General features: G+C 36.2%; 2 protein-coding genes and 1 long non-coding RNA gene across 6 annotated transcripts; 1 reads left to right on the forward strand and 2 right to left on the reverse strand.

Moving 5' to 3' along the window:
* The first annotated feature begins 514 nt into the window (after positions 1–514).
* On the forward strand, positions 515–2,757 carry LOC118482127. Its single transcript, XR_004867369.1, has 2 exons — positions 515–863; positions 1,789–2,757. It is a non-coding gene; the product is annotated as an uncharacterized LOC118482127 (long non-coding RNA).
* LOC110878893 (zinc-finger homeodomain protein 6-like) lies at positions 821–6,094 on the reverse strand. Of its 4 annotated transcripts, XR_004867368.1 has the most exons (3): positions 4,585–6,093; positions 4,403–4,474; positions 821–838 (listed from the first exon to the last, which is right to left on the reverse strand). XR_004867368.1 is itself a non-coding variant. In XM_022127282.2 (2 exons), exons 1-2 carry the CDS (start codon positions 5,439–5,441, stop codon positions 4,483–4,485), a joined length of 864 nt encoding a protein of 287 aa, XP_021982974.1. In that variant the 5' UTR covers positions 5,442–6,094; the 3' UTR covers positions 4,324–4,482. The 4 variants fall into 4 exon arrangements, 3 of the variants coding, with proteins under 3 accessions (XP_021982974.1, XP_021982976.1, XP_021982975.1); XM_022127282.2 differs by lacking the exon at positions 821–838 and having other exon boundaries at positions 4,324–4,489; positions 4,585–6,094; XM_022127284.2 differs by lacking the exon at positions 821–838 and having other exon boundaries at positions 4,324–4,474; positions 4,569–6,094.
* A 10,276-nt stretch (positions 6,095–16,370) lies between these two features.
* On the reverse strand, positions 16,371–17,421 carry LOC110876453 (protein FAR1-RELATED SEQUENCE 2-like). The gene is made up of 3 exons (XM_022124627.1): positions 17,312–17,421; positions 16,705–16,963; positions 16,371–16,556 (listed from the first exon to the last, which is right to left on the reverse strand). Exons 1-3 carry the CDS (start codon positions 17,419–17,421, stop codon positions 16,371–16,373), a joined length of 555 nt encoding a protein of 184 aa, XP_021980319.1.
* Between the last annotated feature and the right edge of the window lie 2,770 nt (positions 17,422–20,191).

Genomic DNA, 20,191 nt, shown 5'->3' on the forward strand with positions numbered 1-20,191 from the left:
CAGAACCCTAGATTGATGATGGTGGACCTGTCTGGAATGTGTGATGATGATGATGATGGATTTGGTCGGTTCAAATGTGGTGGTCTCGAGTTTAGGTTGATGGTGGTGTTTGTTTGACGACGAGTGACAATGGGTTCTGGTGGGTTCAGATGTGGTTTTGGTCGGGGATTTGGGTGTGGTGGTGATTTTGGTTGTATGGGTGGTGCGGTGTTGATTTGGGTTGTGGTGTGTTATTAGACCAGTTAGGTTATTGCGATTCGGCCTTGGGTTATCAGATCGGGTGGGTTGTGGTGGCAAGTTGGTGGTTGCAGTTGGTTGTTGGTGGTGGGAAAGTTTTATGGTGTATACATTTGTGAGTATTTACAAAAATTGTCCTTTATAGGTAAAAACACTAAACTACCCTCATGTGACTTACACGTGATTAGATTTAACAAAAAAATTAACTGTGTTATGGTTAAATGACAAATGGTATAACAAAAAGTACAAATTCAAGTTAAAAATGTGAGTTCTTCACTTCATCTTGATTACGACATTCAAATATTCAATCGTACACCGAAATTAACGTCCGGTTACTTTTGTCTGTGAGAGAGAACGTGGCGGGAAGATAGCACAACCCTAAATATGAAAAGCTAGCAGAGATCGCCACGTTGCCGATTGTGTAGCTGCTTCCACCAGAGCATCTTTTCCACACTTTCGATTTCTTCAATTTCTGTTTTCTCAAATTATTTTCACCGACTCCAATTGCACTTTTGACGTAAAAATCGGGAAACCGGTGATTTATTTGTGTTATTAACGGTGATCGCCGAAGTTCTAATTAGGAGAAGAGGAAGATGAACGCCTACAAATGAAACTAAAGTCGCATTGTAAGCAATTATTTCGTCGTTTCCGTGAACAATTGCACCAGTTATTTCGATTAACATGCTAGATTAGGTTTTCATTAACGATTTTTTACTATTTCAATTAATTCATGTTCTGAAACGCTTTTAGGACGTTAATTAGGGTTAACCGTCGATGTCATTGGATAAATTAGTGCCTCGTAACCGCTAGCTTGGTTAGAAAATTTTGCAGCCAATTTGATTTGTTTTCTTAACCGTGTCACTTAAGAACTTTGATGATGTAAAACTGTTGCATGGATTGCCAAGTATAGAATCAAATTTTAGTAGTATAGAATGCACATAATAAAAGTAAGATAAAACGAAATCGACTGTTTCTGATAATTATGTTACCTTGGTTTTAAAATGCGCGCATAATGCGTGATGCGCCCGTTGCGCTAGTAAGAGCGCATCACAACACCTGATGCGTTGCGTTTACATGATGCGGTGATATTGCGACAATTTCGCGCGATGCGCCCTTCGCAAAATGCGCTATGATGTACGCATCATTGTTTGTTATGTTTTTTTTCCCAGATTTTATGAAATGGGTTGGGTTTTTTCAATAATTAATATTTTAGCATGCTTGATTTGAACCATTATGGTTCCTAAACACTTTTTATGGTTCTAGAAACATTTTAGGAAGCTTGATTTGAACCAAAAAGCACAATTCTTATCTTATTATGTCGATTGTTTTAGTCTAAATAATTTTTTAGTATATTTTTATAAAGAGCGCATCGAATACGTGATGCGCTCGCATTACGCATCACGCATCGGATTTTTGGACCAAACGCATCGGAGCGCATCACGCAATTTAAAACCAAGTATGTTACGGATATTAATAGACATGCATACATAGATCATTATATGCATATGTGTATTTGCATACATATGTTCAATTGTTCATCGTGTGGTTAAGCCTATTTTCTTTCGTAATCGAACTCCCAAGTATGTTTTTGAGAAGACTGGTGAGGTGGGAAGCTCGTTATCAGAGAAGACAAGCCAAGTCATGTACATGTGGCTAGCTAGTGATGGAAAGGAGACTGATAAAGATGATTGAAGTGTGAAAGCATGTACAACTAGCTAGCACATGGCAAAGGTTAAATTTTAACTGGTAGTGCTGAAGAAACAGCAGAAGAGAAAGGTAATTATGCATATGATGCTATAACTGATGGTGTGAGTAAAGAAATGACCATAGGTTCAGATATGGACCAAAGACACTGTGAATGATATGATGATAGGGTATTCATATGAGAAAGCAGATCAATACAAATGCAAACAGACGCAGACGAAGGTTCCGAAGTCAAAGCATTCATGAATCAAGGAGCGACGGTGGATGGTAAACAAATCTCTGCCAATGACTATGCAGTCAAACTGATGCTTATGATGGCTTCGGAGAAGACCAGTGAAGCTAAAAGATTCTTTAAAGAAGCAACATTTCAAGGAAGCATCAAGCTTTTGATACATACGGTGCAACTTAAGCTAAGGATGATGAATCTTAAGGGGTTTCAAAGGATTGTATGAAGGAGCAGGCTAAGGAAATCTACGAGGTTGCTAAAGAAAAAGCATCAGATGCTGCAGGCAACGGGATGCAGCTAAAGCTGAGGTTGGTGACTCTTTGATTTCAAAGGACTCAATGAAGGGGCAGGCTAAAGAAAACTATGAGGTTGCCAAGGAAAAAGCATAGGATGCTGCGGCGAATCTAGGAGAAACAATAAGAACATAGAAGCCATGAGAATCTAACATGTATGTGTGTGCCGACTCCGTTAAAGGTTTCTCTCTCTCTCTCTCTTTGTTAATTAGTAGGATACCCATATTGATGTTAGATCATTGTAAGTTCTTTGTTTTACAAAGGTGAAGTTATATGATGATTTCTTTTTTGTTGGAAGTGAGATCTATTGTATTCTACAAGGAGCTGGTGTAGTTTGTGTTATCTGCTCTTATAAGGTATCATTTGGTTTCCCTAATAAACTGATGCTTCCATCAGGCTGACATGTGTCATTATACTCTTTTAGGTCAATAGTTTGTGTTATCGTGTGAGCTATTTGTCGAACGTAGATTGTATAATTCAAAACGTGTGAGGGCTAATACAGAAGACTTGGGCCAAAAGGGATTATGGTACTTTGCACATGTACATCTATGCTCACTTACAAAACCCTAGTGCTAGGTTTAAGCTTATATCTGCTTACATGGAGACTTGCCTTAATTGCTTCTCTTCTCATATATTCTAGTTGAATTAGGGAAAACGGATTGATTTAGTAAGTCTATCAGATCTTTGTAAATCAATTAATAAGATGCATAGTTACAAGAAACCGTTGATGGTCAACCGTTTTTCTTGTGAATCCTATAATTCTAAATCACTACTCTATGATTGTAATTATTATGTATAGCCTTCTGTGCAAAGAGCCAATATATTAAGACTGTAGTTGGAACACACATTGTTGAATTGATGAGACAAACATATCACCCTTATGGCACTTTCTAAAACTTTTGATAGATTGTAAGTTTTCTGTCCACTTGCTTAATGTTTAGTAATGTAAACATCTTAACATTGTATCTGAATATATCTTTTGGATCAGATTTTCCCTTCTCTGGTGACTCTAATTATTTGGTTTGGTTTCTTAAGCTAACTGGTCCACTTCTATTTATAGTATATATATGTTCAATCTTAAGCTACATTAGTGTCTAATAGAGTTGAGTGTGGGGTACAAAGCGGTTGGAATCAGATTGTGTTAAGTGGCAATTGTCCCACTCCTCTTTATTAATTAATTGACCCATAAATGGTTTAGGGTTTAATCTTTGTTATTTAATTGTACTTTTGGATTCTCTTAAGTTTTTTAATAATATTTGGGTTGTCATGATTATTATTATTATATATAATAATATTATTATCATTGTTATGGTGGGATCTTGAGTTGCAGATAGCCTTACTGATGCCATGCACCTAGTGGGCAATGGATCTAATTTTGGAGCACTTTTCTCACTAAAAGTTAAGTTCTATCTCTTTTGCTAAGTTTTATAAATTGCTAAGCATAAATGTGTTGTGGCTAACACTGTCAAAAGAAAATACCCAAAATTACACTAGTAGAACTACCCAAATCACCATCTAGTGCAGTGTTTATATAGAACTGTCTCATAGCTCATAAATTATATAATAAAGTGTTAGATTTCTTGAGTGACGCATGCATATACGTCTTTAAAATGTGGTGGAAATCTATAAAAGATTTTAAGATTCTAGGGTACATGTATTATTGTGTAGGGTACGACCCTTCAGGCTAGAAGAAAGTATTAAATGGTCCCAGAATTGAAGGGTGCACAGTGAAAGTTCTCAGAAGATGTAGTACATGAAGAAACAACAAGATTAAACTGTAAATTCATGAAGGAAATTAATTGATCTTCTGAAGATTATATAATTAATGTCTGGATTTTGACTAAAAATAATAAGATCATCAAATTTATAACTATTGGGATGAGTTTTTTTAATCATAAAATAAAAATAATCCATAAAAATTTAGAGTCAAAATAGCACATACGAGGAAATTACTTCTTGATCTTAATTGAAATCTTGGAAATAATAATATGGCTGTGGTGTTGCTACCGCCTATCTGCACGTTTAAACCCTAATCTCAGTTGGTCAAGAAGACTCAAGAAACTGAAGAAATTCAGAAAACCTGTTAAATTTTAGTTAAAGTTTAATACTTTAATTAAATCTTACTGATCTTGCTTCTTCTTGGAGGCTTGTTTGCAGTTGTGCATCCATACTTTGAACACTTTTCTTTTCAGTCCAACTTCATCACAAAACTGTAGAATCTCTTGTTCATCTTGTTTCTGAATCTTCCACCCTATTTTTTCCGCAAAATCATGCATTTTTGCCTTCTGCTCATCTGTGAACTTTGTTCTGAATCTTTTCTTCACTGGCTGTTGTCCGGGGTGTGTCTGGTACATGTCAAGATCTTCACTTGATGACTCCGTCGGTGCTGCACTGTTCCCACCAAACGCCACCATGATTGGTGGCACCTGGTGGCTGTACCTATGGTGGTGGTGTTGTTGCTGATAAGGTGGCTGCATTGTTGCAGCAGGAGCAGCAACTCTAGGTGGTGGGTTTTGTATACCCGGTATCCATGTGGTGGATTGTGACTCACCTTCCACCTCTCTCCGGTGGAAACTTCGGTGGCATTCACAAGCAGCACATTTTAAACTTTCCGGTGTGTTTTCTTCTCCATTAGCCATAAACTCCCCACACCCATCTACAACATAAGCACCCAGGCTTGCAGCATGGTTCTTTTGGCATTCTCTATATCTTACCACCACTGCAGCCTCCACACTGTTGGATGGTGATGGTGATAGTGGCGGTGGTGGTGGCGGTGGCATTGGATCTGGATCTGGGTTTGGGTTTGATTCTCTTCTTTCTCTTTGTGCTTGTTCTTGCAATCCATGGTGAGTGCCTCTTTGATGCAAGTGGACACGTGGCTGATCTAGTGCTTCATTTGATAAATTCAAAGGTGCATAAGAGAAAGAAGAAGATGATCCCCGGTTAAACTGAGATGGGTTATTGTGATTAATATTTGACATCTGATCTCTCTCTCTCTCTCTCTCTCTCTCTCTTATCTACCTAAACACTAAACAACTACTAAAGATTACTCTCAACTTGCATAGACTTTCAAATCCACTAGAATCACATGCTCTCTCATAATCTTGTTATAATCTTCTTCTTATAACAAGTTGATCTGAAAACATATAAGTTGGTTGAAACCTAAACCGCACTAAACTGTAGCAAAAAAGAAAAAAAATCTTGAACTGCTGAAAAAGATGATCTTTTGCTTTCTAATGGGACCCTTGCACTTTGCTTGATAAATGATAATTGATGCAGTAGATTACAACAGCTCTATAATAATATGTATAAACACCATGTTTCCAGGAATGGGATTTGCAGACAGCAAACATGACTAGAAAAAGAGTTTGTGGGTAAGGGGTAGGGGTGGGATAGGGGTAGGGGTAGGGGTAGGGGGGGTAGTTTGAAGGTAGTGTCTCCTGCAGGCCATCATGAACTAAAGTGGGCATAACCTATAAAGAAAGAACTAGAAAACAAGATGGGTCTGGTTTGGAGTTGAAAAGCAAGAAACTTGTTAGGCAGGTGTCAATGGTTGGTTCAGTTTTGCCCCTTTATGTTCTTCTTCTTCATCTTCAGCTCATTAGATTTTGAGAAAGATGAAAGAGGTTTAAATGTTTGTATATGATGTTAATTAATAGTGATGATGAGATGATGTTTTTGTTGCCTTGTCTTTTCCTACATTTTCATTATTCTTTTGTTAGGAATGGGTTCAAAAAAGGGCAACACTTTTTTCTTGGGCTGAAATAACCAACTCCAGGTGAATGGTTATCTAGTGATGTGTACATTGTGCATAGGGAGTTGTACTTTGAGGGTTGTTTAGTGATATCAGATGTAACATTCTATATTGAGGAAGAGGGGGAGGGGGGTCTGGTTTATTTTTTTATTATTAGGTGGGGCTTGAAATTAAAGGAAAAATGATGGTCCACAGAGGGGGCACTGTTGATTCTCACTCTTTGAGGACAGGGATGTACCAGGGCCTGGAAGTTCCCTTCGTTTGTCCTCTAATGGTTGGTCGACTAGAAGGCTTTTTTCTTTCTTTCTTTTTATTTATTTATATTCCCTTCTGTTAGTGTGTATAATAAATAATAGAGTAGATCACTATTTTTGTCTTCTAGATTTGTGGGACGTCTTGGTTTTAGTCTCTACAATTTTTTACTACGTTTAGTATCTATGGATTTCATTTTCTGGATTTCATTTCTTGTCGGTCGACGCCCTGTTTTCATCAGACTAGCACAATGTGTGCATGATACGTCTGTAACATTGGCTGTGGTATATTAGTTTCATCATTGGGTCGTAATTTGATTAGAAACTCTTCGCACAAGTATGACCAACATCTATTTATTTTTAAACGAGAATATCGTGAATCTATGGTCACCCATTCATCATTCGTGGAGCTATGATGAAATTTCTGTTACATCATCTACCGAGCTTTTTGATTTGTGCGTGGAGTTGAGATATATATATATATATATATCATTCAATATTGGATACTTGTATTCATAAATTCCTCTCCCATGTTAATTCTTTGTATCCCCTTTGTAATAATCATTATTGTTAGGATGAATGACAAAACATGTACATTGATTTTAATAATTTTGCCTCTAGGTTGGTTTGAGTGATGTGTAAATCTTAGTGTCAAGTGCATATCCTTGTGGTTGTGATATTTAGGGCATGCAATTCATATCTTGTTTGTGTTGATACGCTATCGGGCCAAATAACATTGGTCTGTGTGTTGACTCATGTTAAACCGATTTAAAAGAGCACCTCCAATGGTAAAAAGCGGATGAGATGGGAAAAAATGTGGCCTTCGAAAATGGGATAGTGCCATTCGAGAAGCTGACCACTTGGGCATTCGTTTCTTGGTGTGAAATTTCACTAAGACCATGCGGCTTCAAGGGACCAGGGGTGGTGCAATGTTCCCTACGACCCCACTCAGCCATGTAGGATCCCGTGGCCCCTCAACCCACTGGTATACCGCATGATTTAAAATCCTGTGTTTGTTAACTTTTTTTTAAAAGATCTATGTAATTGCGTATAATTTATTTTTGTCAACAGTTTACTATAAATTTTATTAGAAACAGAGTTTATGAAAATAAAGTATTTTTTGGGTATTATGAGCTTTATTGAGTGTCGGTATCGTGCCGACACCCTACATGTGACAACTTATGAGTAATTAAACCTAATAGTAGTTAGAGTGCCAGTATTGAGTGTCGGTATCTCACGGATGATGCCAATGAAGAAGCAAATACTTATACGGGTCTGTATTTCTACAATGTTGAAGATGACTACGACCACACTTCGTTGTCTTCGTCTCGTCCCATATCTGCAAAACAATGAAACACGTTAGAAGGGGTCAAGAGAACGGGGTCTCTGGATCACCCTTCAATGCATCAGTATTGGACTGAGATGCGTGCGAGAGAAAAATAGCATGGAGAGAGAGAGAGATCGAGTGTTGGTATCGGGCCGACACCCTACATGAGACAACTTATGAGTAATTAAACCTAATACTAGTTGAGTGCCAGTATTGAGTGTCGGTATTACACGGATGACGCCAATGAAGAAGCAGTTACCTATATGGGTCTGTATTTCAACCATGATGAAGATGACTATGGCCACACTTCGTTGTCATCGTTTTGTCTCATATCTGCAAAACAATGAAACACGTTAGAAAGGGTTAGTGACCGGGGTCTCTGGACCATCCTTCGAAGCTTAAGTCAATATTGGATTGACATGTATGTGAGAGAATAATAGTATGGAGAGATAGGGGGTTCTAGGGTTAAGAACACAACCAGTAGAATACTAGGGAGGAGTCCTTATTTATAGTTAGTGGTGATTAGGGTTTTCCTTTATTTAGGAATTGTAAATGAGTTAGGATACTCCTCCGTAAAATTGGATATATGGTCTATCTTTTAGGATCTCCATATTCATTGGAGATTCGGTTGGTTCTGATTTATTTATTTACTATATTTAATTATGTCGGTTATATACCTGTTTGACTTGGGAGAATCGGATCATACGTCGTCACTAATGTAAACAATTTCTTTTGTTTTGTGATACATATATGCTATTCGTTGGATCGCCTAATTCTACGAGTTATATATATTCCTTAATGTGATTGGTAAACTTTGAAAAGCTAACACATTTCAAGATATATCTTGGATACACATATTCGTCAAGTTGTGAAGATGCAAATTTATCAATTTATTGATCATAGTTAAAGTAACGTAGTTGTGATATGTTTTTTTACTTAAAATTATTTATTTCTAGTGTCTCTCTTTTTGTATGAGAGATTTTGTGTATTTATGTGAGAATTGTGAAACATTTCTAGTCATGAGAAAAAAAGGATGATGTTCAATGTTCAAAAATGTAAAATATTGATTCGACCATATAGTATTATACATGGCCAACATGGGAGAAACAAGTGAAAAGGATTCTGTTGGGGGAAATAGTGTGTTTTGTTCTAATTATAACAACTTAAGAAACACAAATGATCCCTAATTTTGATATGATTGAAATTAGGAACTTTTGTTATTAGGTTATTATTAGTATGTACATACCATATACATATCCCTATATAGTTAATGTATACTTCAAGAATGATGATAACGTTCTAGGAGTTGATTGAAATCAAATTGGTCAAGTTTTGAGTGAATGTTAAAGTGCAACAATGATCAGGATCAAAGCAACAACATGTGACGAAGACTTGAAGATGCAAAGTTCAAAAGTGAAAGATCATCTACAAAGATAAAAGCATCAAGAAGAGTGATTGGGAATTAGAGAAAAATTTTTATAAAATATAACAAATCAATTTTCCTACAAATATTGACCAGTAAAAATTTCAAATGAACGAAACAAGTTGGTTATCAATGGAGGGATTTTAAAATTTGAAAATGGAAAGGTTTAATTGGTTTAATTAATGTTTAGGGATAAAGAGTTCCTAAAATTGGTTTAATTAATGTTTAAGGATAAAGAGTTCCTAAAAATGGAAAGAAAGCAACTATGCTTTATAAAACCACCAACTATGCTTACAAAGTCAACATCTATATTGATAGATGTGTAATGGTTGATTTGAAAATTAGAGGTATAAGTGTGAAAAAAAAGTGTTGGTAGCTGTTTATAGTTTTTTTGCACAACGTTTAAGAGTCGAAAGCAAGTAAAAGGACAACACAGACGATCCATGGTTGATACCATCGGTCGCGGCATTGACCGTCTGTCTAATGCTTTTTTTTGTTTATCGAGTCTTAACTATAAATATAAGCCACCCATAACTTTTTTCACTTAACTCTTTTGCTTTAAACTTTCTATAATATTCCTCTAAGACAACTCTCTCTAATTTCCTTGTGTTTGCAAACTCTAAATCCAAGAGAGATTCAAAATTAATATCTAGTGTTAAAAGAGGAGTTGTTTCATAAGTAAATCATTATTCAATCATGTGTATCAGTATTGAATTGTGAGTTTGTTTGGTGTTGTGAGACATTTAAGAGGGGCATCATTAAGTTTGTTTAGTGTATACGGAGACTAGTGCTCACTATCACTTGAGATTAGTGAGACATAGAAGGTGATCACTTCCTTTAGAAAAGTAAGACGTGTGGGGGGGGGGGGGGATATTACACGGTCCTTCCAGCCGCTGGAGTGATCCCACTCCACAAGCTAGCTTAGCCCCATAACTGCCTGGCGGTTACTACCCAACCAAAAGCGAAAGCCTAGAGGGTGTGCCTGCCAGGATTCGAACCGGGGTCCTCAAGAAAAGTAAGACGTTTGTACAAGGTGATCACTATCTTAGTTTAGTGAGACGATTTGTAGCGGGTATCCATACCAGATTAAGGGAGACAACTAGTGGAAAAACTCTCAATCGGAGAGAGGACGTAAAAAGATTAATTAACATCTCTTGAACCTCTATAAATCGGTTTTGTCACACCCAACCGATGGCGGAATCATCGGGGCGCGGCACTGAGCGAAACAGATTGTCCAGAAGTTTCCATAACAACTACGATTACCAATTATTTAAGCATCACGTCCCATACCATGACATAACAAGTAGCATAGTTATTACAGACAAAAATCAAGACAAATAGTTCTGTTCCGACAACTCAGATTTCAAATAAAAATTAAATTGTCTTTATTTCTAGACTCTTTCCTAGTCTCGATTTCACAGCAAGCCAAGCATTTTGACATCTTAAGCACCTGCCACATACGTTAAAGTAAAAGTTAATACACATAGAGTAAAGGTGAGCATACAAGTTTAATAGATATAATAGAGTTCGAAATTGTTTACGCATAACCAACACGTACAACGTGTGAAATGAAGCACGTAAGTTATCGACATGATCCTATCAATACCATTGACTGCGGATTGACTGCGCAAGGCAGTTCGTAATACATATTCACCACTATGAATCATGTGATTGATTGTCCTTAACAACCCCTGAGTGAACAGGTGCTGAGTCCAAACTATAGTACTATCGTTGCTAAGGCAGGTAGACAGCAATCCATGTGTAAATATAACAAACAAGCATTCAATGAGTCACGTATAACATGCAGTAGCGGTTAGCATTAAAGTATTGCGTAGTGTGTTCGATGTGATTTAGAATAAGTAACGTATGTAATACCCAAAAGTGCATAAAGCAAAAAGGGTTTGAATATACTCACAACGATGATGGATTGAAGGGAGCGCTAGAGTGAGTTTAGCCTGATCAGAACGATAGCATAAATGATAAGCGGCGCGTAAAATGGTGCAAAGTGAAAAGTGTCGGATGGTAATCCGATCGGATGTCAATCTGATTGGATGGCCAGTCGATCGGATGACAATCCGTTCGGATGGTCATCCGATTGGAAGGCCATTCGATTGGATTGTCATGTGTGTTTGTGTATGATGGTTTGCCTTTTGAAGTTTTCGTTGTAGCATTTTGAAAATAGAGAAGTATCTCTACCCATCAGGTCGGCCGATCGAACAACGGTTCGATCGGACAGCAATCCGATTGGCGAGGCTTCTCAATTTGAGAACAAGTTCTCAGCAGGGCGGTCACTCGATCGGATGGCTATCCGATCGGGTGGCAATCCGCATGTATTGAACATGTTGAAAATTGTTTAAGTGTTAAAGTCCAAACATCACATGGTCAGATGGTAATCCGATCGGATGGCAATCCGTCAGACGGCAATCCGTTCGATGTTCAAAACCTCATAAGTTGAAATAAAAGTTAAGTGTGGAACCATGGTGCAAGCCGATCGGGTGGCTGTCTGATCGGGTGGCAATCCGATCGGATGGCTGTCCGATCGGACGACAATCCGTCCCAGTCGACCTGATCGTCCTTACACTTGGTTGTTTTGATAGTTTTGCGGTTTTCTCGAGATGGTACGATAGCGTGTCAAACAATAGAAACCTCGTCCAGACTTAGTGACACGATCGGACAGGAACCACCCTAGTCCGACCGGTTAACTGTTCGAGACGGCGTTTCATGTTTAACCCGAAATCAGTAATCTCTTGGATAGAATCCAGATCTTGGACCAACACATCACTAAGAAGGAGTAGAAGATCAGAACAAGCTCCGATTCTATCGGTTTTGAGTACATTGAGTGTAAAAGAGTTGAAAGAAAGTTAGAAAACTATCTTTCAATCCTTTTCACCTTGAATATGTTCAGATCTATGAAAGATCTTTGTTTATTCATGTGGAAATCGTTCAGATCTAAGTTGTTCTTGGTGGATTGAAGCCACAACATGAAGTTCTTATGAACACCATGATGACATCATCCTAGAACACCTCAAATCTAGTGATTTCATGGTTAAAAGTTAAGATTCAAAAGATAGAAAGGTGTAGGAGTGCGTGTAGATCAATAAAGTACAAGATTTAGGTTGAAAACTTACAAGAATCGAGAGAAAGAGGCTTGAGTGCGGCTGGGTCGAGTGAGAGGAGCTGTCACATCAAATGATGTGACAAGTGAGGTATTTATAGGGTTTCCCAAAAAGGAAAGTGGGGAAAGTGGCCGGTCGATCGGGTGGCAGCTCGATCGGATGTCAACCCGATCGGTTGGCCACTCGATTGGTTGGCCACTCGATTCGAGTGTTCGGCGCAATGAGTTTTGCTGTTTCGATTCGCGTGTTGAGCATTGCGATGCGATAGAGTTTCTCGTTAATCCCAACTACTATATCTAACATACAATCATCCTAAATATTTTGCGTTTAGCGTTTGCGATTCGATTGCGATTGAGTTGCGATTGTGTTTCGATTAACCACCTTAACATAAACATAAGCATAAGCATGCACAAGTAACACATAAAAAGCACACACACGTAAAACAATATCCAGAACGCATAGTTCGAGTTGCGAATGCGATCGCGATTGTGATAAGCGATAAAACATGCGATAAATACGATTAAACCTCGATCATTAATAAGTACTCCACATAATACAACTAACGTAACAAAGTAAATAGACTATCTATGAGTTAAAGGAGTCAAAACAGGAATTGAGCAAGGAATGACGGATCACAATTAGCAATCTTTTCTTCCTTTGACTTCAATGTTGACTTTGACTTTGACTTTCGAAAACACGGGGTGTTACAGGTTTTGTCATTTTTGCCCTTAACTTTTTAATACTTTCATTTTTTGTTTGTTTGTTTACAAGCATAATTTGGATTCTTTACAAGTGACTTACCAAGTAAGACAACTATTAAACAACAAAATTTTTGATAAAACCTATTCATCCTCTTTCTAGTTTTCAACAAATTCTTAGAATAGAAAGTGTAGAAAACGTTATGAAATACTGATCCTACTAATTTAATAACTAACACTAAAGCGATGACAATATTGTAATAAATAACAATAGGGATGGAAAACGAAAACAAGGAAACCTCATGGCGTTGTTGACCTTGTTATTTTACACGATGTACATGGAGAACCAAGTAAGATTCTTAGCATATAAAGTTTAGAAAACATTGTGAATTAACGATTATAGTAATTTAATAGCTTTAACTATGGCGAAGACAAAATTGTAACAAAAAAATAACAGGGATGAAAAACGAAAAATAGGAAACTTGATGCCTTTGCTGACCTTTTCTTGTAATAAAGTCCGAGTGAAGTATCTATATTGTATTATAATGCATGAGTGAGAATCATTTTAAGATACCCCAAAAAATAAGAACTTTTTCCCTCTTAATTTATAAATACACCTCTAAAATGAGGGTAAATTTGTCTTTAAACAATGATTATATTTTAGCCTCCATTTTATTACACTTAAATCCTTGAGTTTTAACATAACTATGAGTAATTAGTTACACTTTCTCCCTTTGCAACAAACTTATAATTCTATTACGTATTCGTGCCATATCTTATAAACTAAAATGTTTTAAAAAAGTCCAAAAGTACCGTGACGATCTAATCATTTTTGTCGACGTTTCGATAGTTGTCTTGGTCAGTATTGACGTGTTGATTAAAAAATACAAGTAGATGATGTCTTAATGTACAAGTGATTAAAGCCCAACGTACTTAGTCATTATCCCAGAATGTTTAATGGATACATAATGTCAAGTGATTAAATACCATTAATTTAATCCCTCATCTAGATTACATTTTAATACCTCATCTTTAACAAAATTATAGATAGTTAGATAGTAGTTACACTTTATCCCCTTATAAAAAACTAAATCTCCTTTTTTCAAACGGTCATAACTTTTTGGTACGTGTATATATATATATATATATATATATATATATATATATATATATATATATATATATATATATATGGTTATGATTTAGGGAAAACGGTGAAAAGTGGGAGAACAGTGAGAACGCTTGTGGATCGTCTGATCAAAACAATCAATGGACTAGATTGGCGTGGTGGCGTTTCGTAAATAACATCAATTTTATTACGTGGACACGCTTCATTAAGGGTAAAAAGGTCTTTAGACTTCTCTACACAAAACGCGAAACTCATGAATAAAACGCCATTAAATTGTCGCCTTAAACTACAAAGCACACATCATCCTAATCTAAACGCCATTAGATATAAAATGCCAAACTTTGTTTTTAAACGATAAAGCTTAACAAACAATTACTGAAACGACGGGACTTCATTACTAGCATTTATTATAATAAAATCCCGTCTAAAATACGCGTAAAAAACATCCTATATAAACAACGTCTCAGACCTTCCATTGAACACATCAAACCCAAAACGCCATATTTTACTATATACCATTCAACTTAGAAACGCCAAAAAATCCAAGCAGCAAAGATTCCAATCGACGTTTCTTCGAGATACACTTTTTCTCGGTAAAGTTTCACTCAATGTGATGGGCAAAATCTTATTGAGTTTATCCTCAAATAAACGCAAAAACATACAAAAACCACAAATTGCAAACGTCGTTTCTTGGAGATTCAGTTTTATTCTCAATAAAGTTTCACTGAATGGGGTGGACAACATTGTTGGATATCTTTCTTAACTGAGGATTAACAATGTTGTCCATCTCATTCAGCAAAACATTATTGAGTTTAGCATGACCAAATTAGAGGTTTAAGGTACTTTTATTTAGTAAAAGGTGTTCTTTTTTGGCGTTTGGTTTGTGTGTCCGATCTTATATTGTTTGTTATGTAACTTCCAAGTAACATGTTATAAACAATAAGTAGAAAAAAAGATGGGAAAAAATAAAAAAAATGCTATATAAGAGATATTAAACGCCAAATTGCAATCTGTGTGTGTTTTGTAAAAAATAAAAAATACAAAAACGCCAAACTACTCTTCGCTTGCTCTCGAAGACCGTGTCGATTTTTACATGTCGATGCATAGTGTCCGTAGCATTTGCAATTCTGACACTGTCTTTCTTTGGCCCCGGGTTTCGATTTTGATTTCGTTTTTTCGATTGCTACCTCCTGTTTGGATTTTAGGCACTTCTGAGATCTAAAATCTTTCGACTTATACCTAACAGGGACTCTTATCGGATTCTTGTCGTTCCTATATTGACCGGTCATCTCCGCAAATCTATCCCTAGTACTAGCGGGAGGAGCAACAATTTGCATATCTTGAACCTTCTTCATATAAGAGTAAACATGCATAAGGATAGCTCCTCCTTATTACCAGATAAACGGCTCAAAGTGTACAACGTTGAAAAAATAATTTCTCGCATCATACTTTGCACATCGGGATCAAGCTCGGTCATATATTCACAGCTAATTGGGTATTCGGAAGAGCAGTTTGGGGAAGCTTCTTTATGCCATCTATTCAAAATGTATTGTTTTGGAAATTCCCTAATGTCCAAACTTCTCAAAACATAGAATATATGTCTACATAGCAAACCAAACTGCTCAAAACGCCTGCATGAGCAACTGCATGTGCAATCAGACTTACGGTACATTACCTGAAAAACGCCAAAAACAATATCTCTATAACGTCATGTAGAGAATGTTTATATTGAAAAAAATAAAAACACTACAACTGGATAAAAAAAATGTTATAAAAGAATATGATAAACGCCATATACAGAAAACGTCATATAAAAAACGCCATTGTTTACCTCGAATAAGGATGTACAAGGCTGCTGGAAATCATTTATGTAAAACTTAACAAACCCATCGGGCTGATCTTCGTAACGTTGATTTATGTAATCCGCAATTCCGATTAGCTCAGCTTGAACGTCACAAAAAAAAATATATTTTTCGTGTATATGTCAGCAGCTTGGCCCTCCAACACTTGGTAATTAATTTTCAACTGGGGTCGTTTGTATAGAGATTCATGATCATTTTCTGGTGAGTGTGACGTTGTGCTTCTTTTGCAGTTTCGTAATGAGTCATGAACTCAACCAGAGTAGCTTTTGAATTGCACATTTAACCAAAACAAATGATTCTCACTCTCCGACCTCGATGTCGTTCGCATAAGGCCCGATAGCTCCTCCATTCTATAGTATGCAGGGATCCAAGCTGAGTTGAAAAATATCAGAGAGCCAATCATTATCTGCTAAATTGAACTCTCCGATAACCACTTCCCATTCTGATTCAAATTCTTCGGGTGTAAGAATATCCGTCCACACAATACCACAAATACGTTCTTTGAAATTGGTGAAATTGCATAGCCTAACACCAACCTATGTATAACACGAAAACGCCATGCAAAAAACATATATATTAGACACAGACAAACTTACATGAAAAACAGTAACGAGGTACAAAACGCCATATATTTTAAAACGTAGTATATCTTAAAACGGCAAACATAAAAATAAGAAAATCAACCTTCACAGAAAGTTTATGCATCACATGCCGCATGCATAACCGAGGCCTCGTGTCAACAAATACAATGGAAATAGCCTTCTTCATTGCTGGATCTTGGTTAGTGATAACAACTTTCGGTTGAGAACCAACAGCTTTTAGAAAAACTCTTAACAACCAAATATACGTATCAACAGTTTCTAACGCCAATAATGCAGCACCAAATATAACATTGCAGTGGTGATTGTCTATACCACTTAACGTTACAAACACCATAGCGTATCTGCATATGACAACACCAAGAGAAATGAAACGATAATAAAACGCCATTGCATGTAAACTCAAAAAAACGCCAATGCATGTAACCAGTGAAAACGCCAAAAGAACAAAAAAAATTGAATTATAAAATATTACTTGTTGGAGCGATACGTGGCATCAAAAGAAATCAGATCACAAAACATGTGGTAATTACGTTTAGCTGGATCATCACACCAAAAAAAGTCCCATCAAACGATTCTCTTCGTCTGTGAAATAATTCTCGAGAAATTAGGCTGTGACTGTTTTTTCATCCAAATGTCTCACAACCATCTCAGAGTCGTATTCCCCTGTAATTGTAAACAAGTTAATTTGCCTCTTGTAGTTCTTAAATTCAACTTTACTTGCACCCACGTCTTCAAAACCGCCAAAACAAGTCTTCATAACATTAAATGCCTTAACTGGACCCAAATTCAACTTAGACATGCTGTGTATAACATGCTTCTAGAGCTGAGTGAGGTGTCGTTCAGTTGGAAGAAAATGCTTATCAGGACGTTCAACAAGATCATGGTTGTGCTCCTCAACAAACTTATAGACATTCCATGATCCAGCCTCAAAAATTACGCATAACAGTGAACCACAGTCAGTCCTCTTTGAAAAGTTGGATCGCACAATCCGTTCCTTTTGATTGGGGTCCAACGTATCAACCTTCTTGTCCTTATATACCCCAGCTCTCATACACATGTAATACTTAATATGTTTTTCACCTTTGGCGTTTATCTTTTCAGTCCTTTTCCTGACAGAAAAACCATATTCCTTGGCATACGTGACATACATTGAATATAATTATCGAGGCTTGTGAATATCATGTCCATTCTGGGCTTCATTTCTTCACTAACATCAGGAATGATAAAGGGTAAACCAGTTTTGGGGCAAACCCTTTCATTCGAGGAAACACCTTTGTCTGAGAAAACACAGTGAGAAACAATTTCAGAAAAACACCATTAAAATAGAAAATGTCTCCTTATAACATTATCGATGAAAACGCCATTAATTGAATAATAAATAATACCTAATAAACATATCATAGAAAACGCCATAATAAAAACGCCATAATACAAACACCATTACTTGATTTATTAACAAATATGATGAATTAAAAATATTATTGCAACGTGATAATCAAAACGCCATTAGATGAATAATTAATAAAAATTAACAACATGAATAATTAACAAATATAACATGATAATGAAAACACCATAGTTAACAAAACTGATGTTTACAAATTAACAGATAGTAATAACTGATGTTTACAAATACTACTCAATAATCTTCAAAACTAATCATGTGTAAAACGCCAATGATCGTAAAACATAAGAAATATACTAGATCCCAAACGACAATTAAAATTAATAATGAAAACTCCAATTATCAGTTCTTACTAATTGTTTAACTACCAATGAAAATGCGAATAAATTGGATACATAAACAACGCCATTGAAAGCATACAACACATTATGAAATATTAATTTGAAAAAAAAAACAATGAAACAAGCATAAAAGAACAAAACGCCATATCTGTTGTATATGTGTTGCATGATTTGCTGGAACAAAAATATGAAACGTCAACAAATATTACTTTGTCGAACATAATCCACGTTAGACGCCATAGATCTGAGAAAGTTTAGAAAGGAGGTAACAACTAATACGAAATCTTTGGAGTTTTAATTTGAAACAGATTTATAACGTGAATAAGGAGGGAACGTACAAAAGGACAATCGTACCCCTACATATCATTTAGCGCCCCCTGCCACGTGTTAGGCCAGGATCCGTTCTGACCGTTCTCACACTTTAGGGCGTTTTCTTCTTATCCCGTACCTATATATATATATATATATATATATATATATATATATATATATATATATATATATAGGGTTAGGATTTAGAGAAAACGGTGAAAAGTGTGAGAACAGTGAGAACGGTTATGGATCGTCCGATCAAAACAATCTATGGACTAGATTGGCGTGGTGGCGTTTTTGTAAATAACACCAATTCTATTAAGTGGACACGCTTCATTAAGGGTAAAAGGGTCCTTAGACTTCTCTACCCAAAATGCCAAACTTATGAATAAAACACCATTACGCGCCAAAACACATCCTATATAAACAAACATCTCAGACATTTATTAAACACACCAAACCCCAAACACCATATTTACTACTATATACCATTCATCTTAGAAACGCCAAAAACCCAAACATCAAACACACCAAACTCAAAACGCCATATTTTACTATATAGCAATCATCTTAGAAAACGCCAAAAACCCAAACATCAAAGACTCCAATCAACGTTTCTTTTAGATACACTATTTTCTCAGTAAAAACGCCAAAATGGCAAACATTTGTATATTCAATATTGTTCTACGCGAAGTTTCACAGAATGCGTTTTTAGCTGAGGGGTGTAACTCAATAACATTTTGCTGCATGAGATGGACAAATATTCAAGAAAAAGATGTTGATGTCAGACTTATGTCATTTTTTGTGCTTTGTTCTTGATGAATATTTGAATGGCATGAAGAGACGGATGACACTGATGAGTGGATTGAAGATAAAGATGAAGATAAAGATGAATTTCAAACAAAAAACTCACATCTTTTTGTGCTTCCAAACGGCCACAAAAAAACTACTTCAACAACAAAAAAACAAAATGAAGCATACCAAAGTCAAACCGCCAGTGAGGATGTTTCAAAGAAGAAAGAGACTGGTGATAGTGAAGATTTGGAAGATGAATTGTTTCTATTTTCCTTTTAATTTACTTTTTCAGTTGTTTGTTATGTATTTTTCAGCTAAGAACAAATACATTATTTTAATAAAACGCCACACAGACAAAATGCTTCTTAAACGCCATCATGCCATAAAACGCACAAAACTCCCAAACTATAATAAAATTACTTTGGACAAGTATTACTAAAAGCTCAAAAAAGTATAAACCACATTAAAAATACAAAACACCATTAAAAACGTCAAACTTGGAAGATGAGACGTCTATCACCCTATACTCATAAAAGCTTAACAAAACAGTAAAATACACACAGTAACTGAAAAGACGGTTACTTTATTAATATCATTTATTATAATAAAATCCCACCTAAACTACGCGCCAAAAACATCCTATAAGAGAGACGTATCTGCACAATCAATTGATCACACCCAAAAACAACGCCATGTTTTCTAGAAACCACTCACTT

This window comes from Helianthus annuus, chromosome 9, assembly GCF_002127325.2.
Source record: "Helianthus annuus cultivar XRQ/B chromosome 9, HanXRQr2.0-SUNRISE, whole genome shotgun sequence".
NCBI lineage: Eukaryota > Viridiplantae > Streptophyta > Magnoliopsida > Asterales > Asteraceae > Helianthus > Helianthus annuus.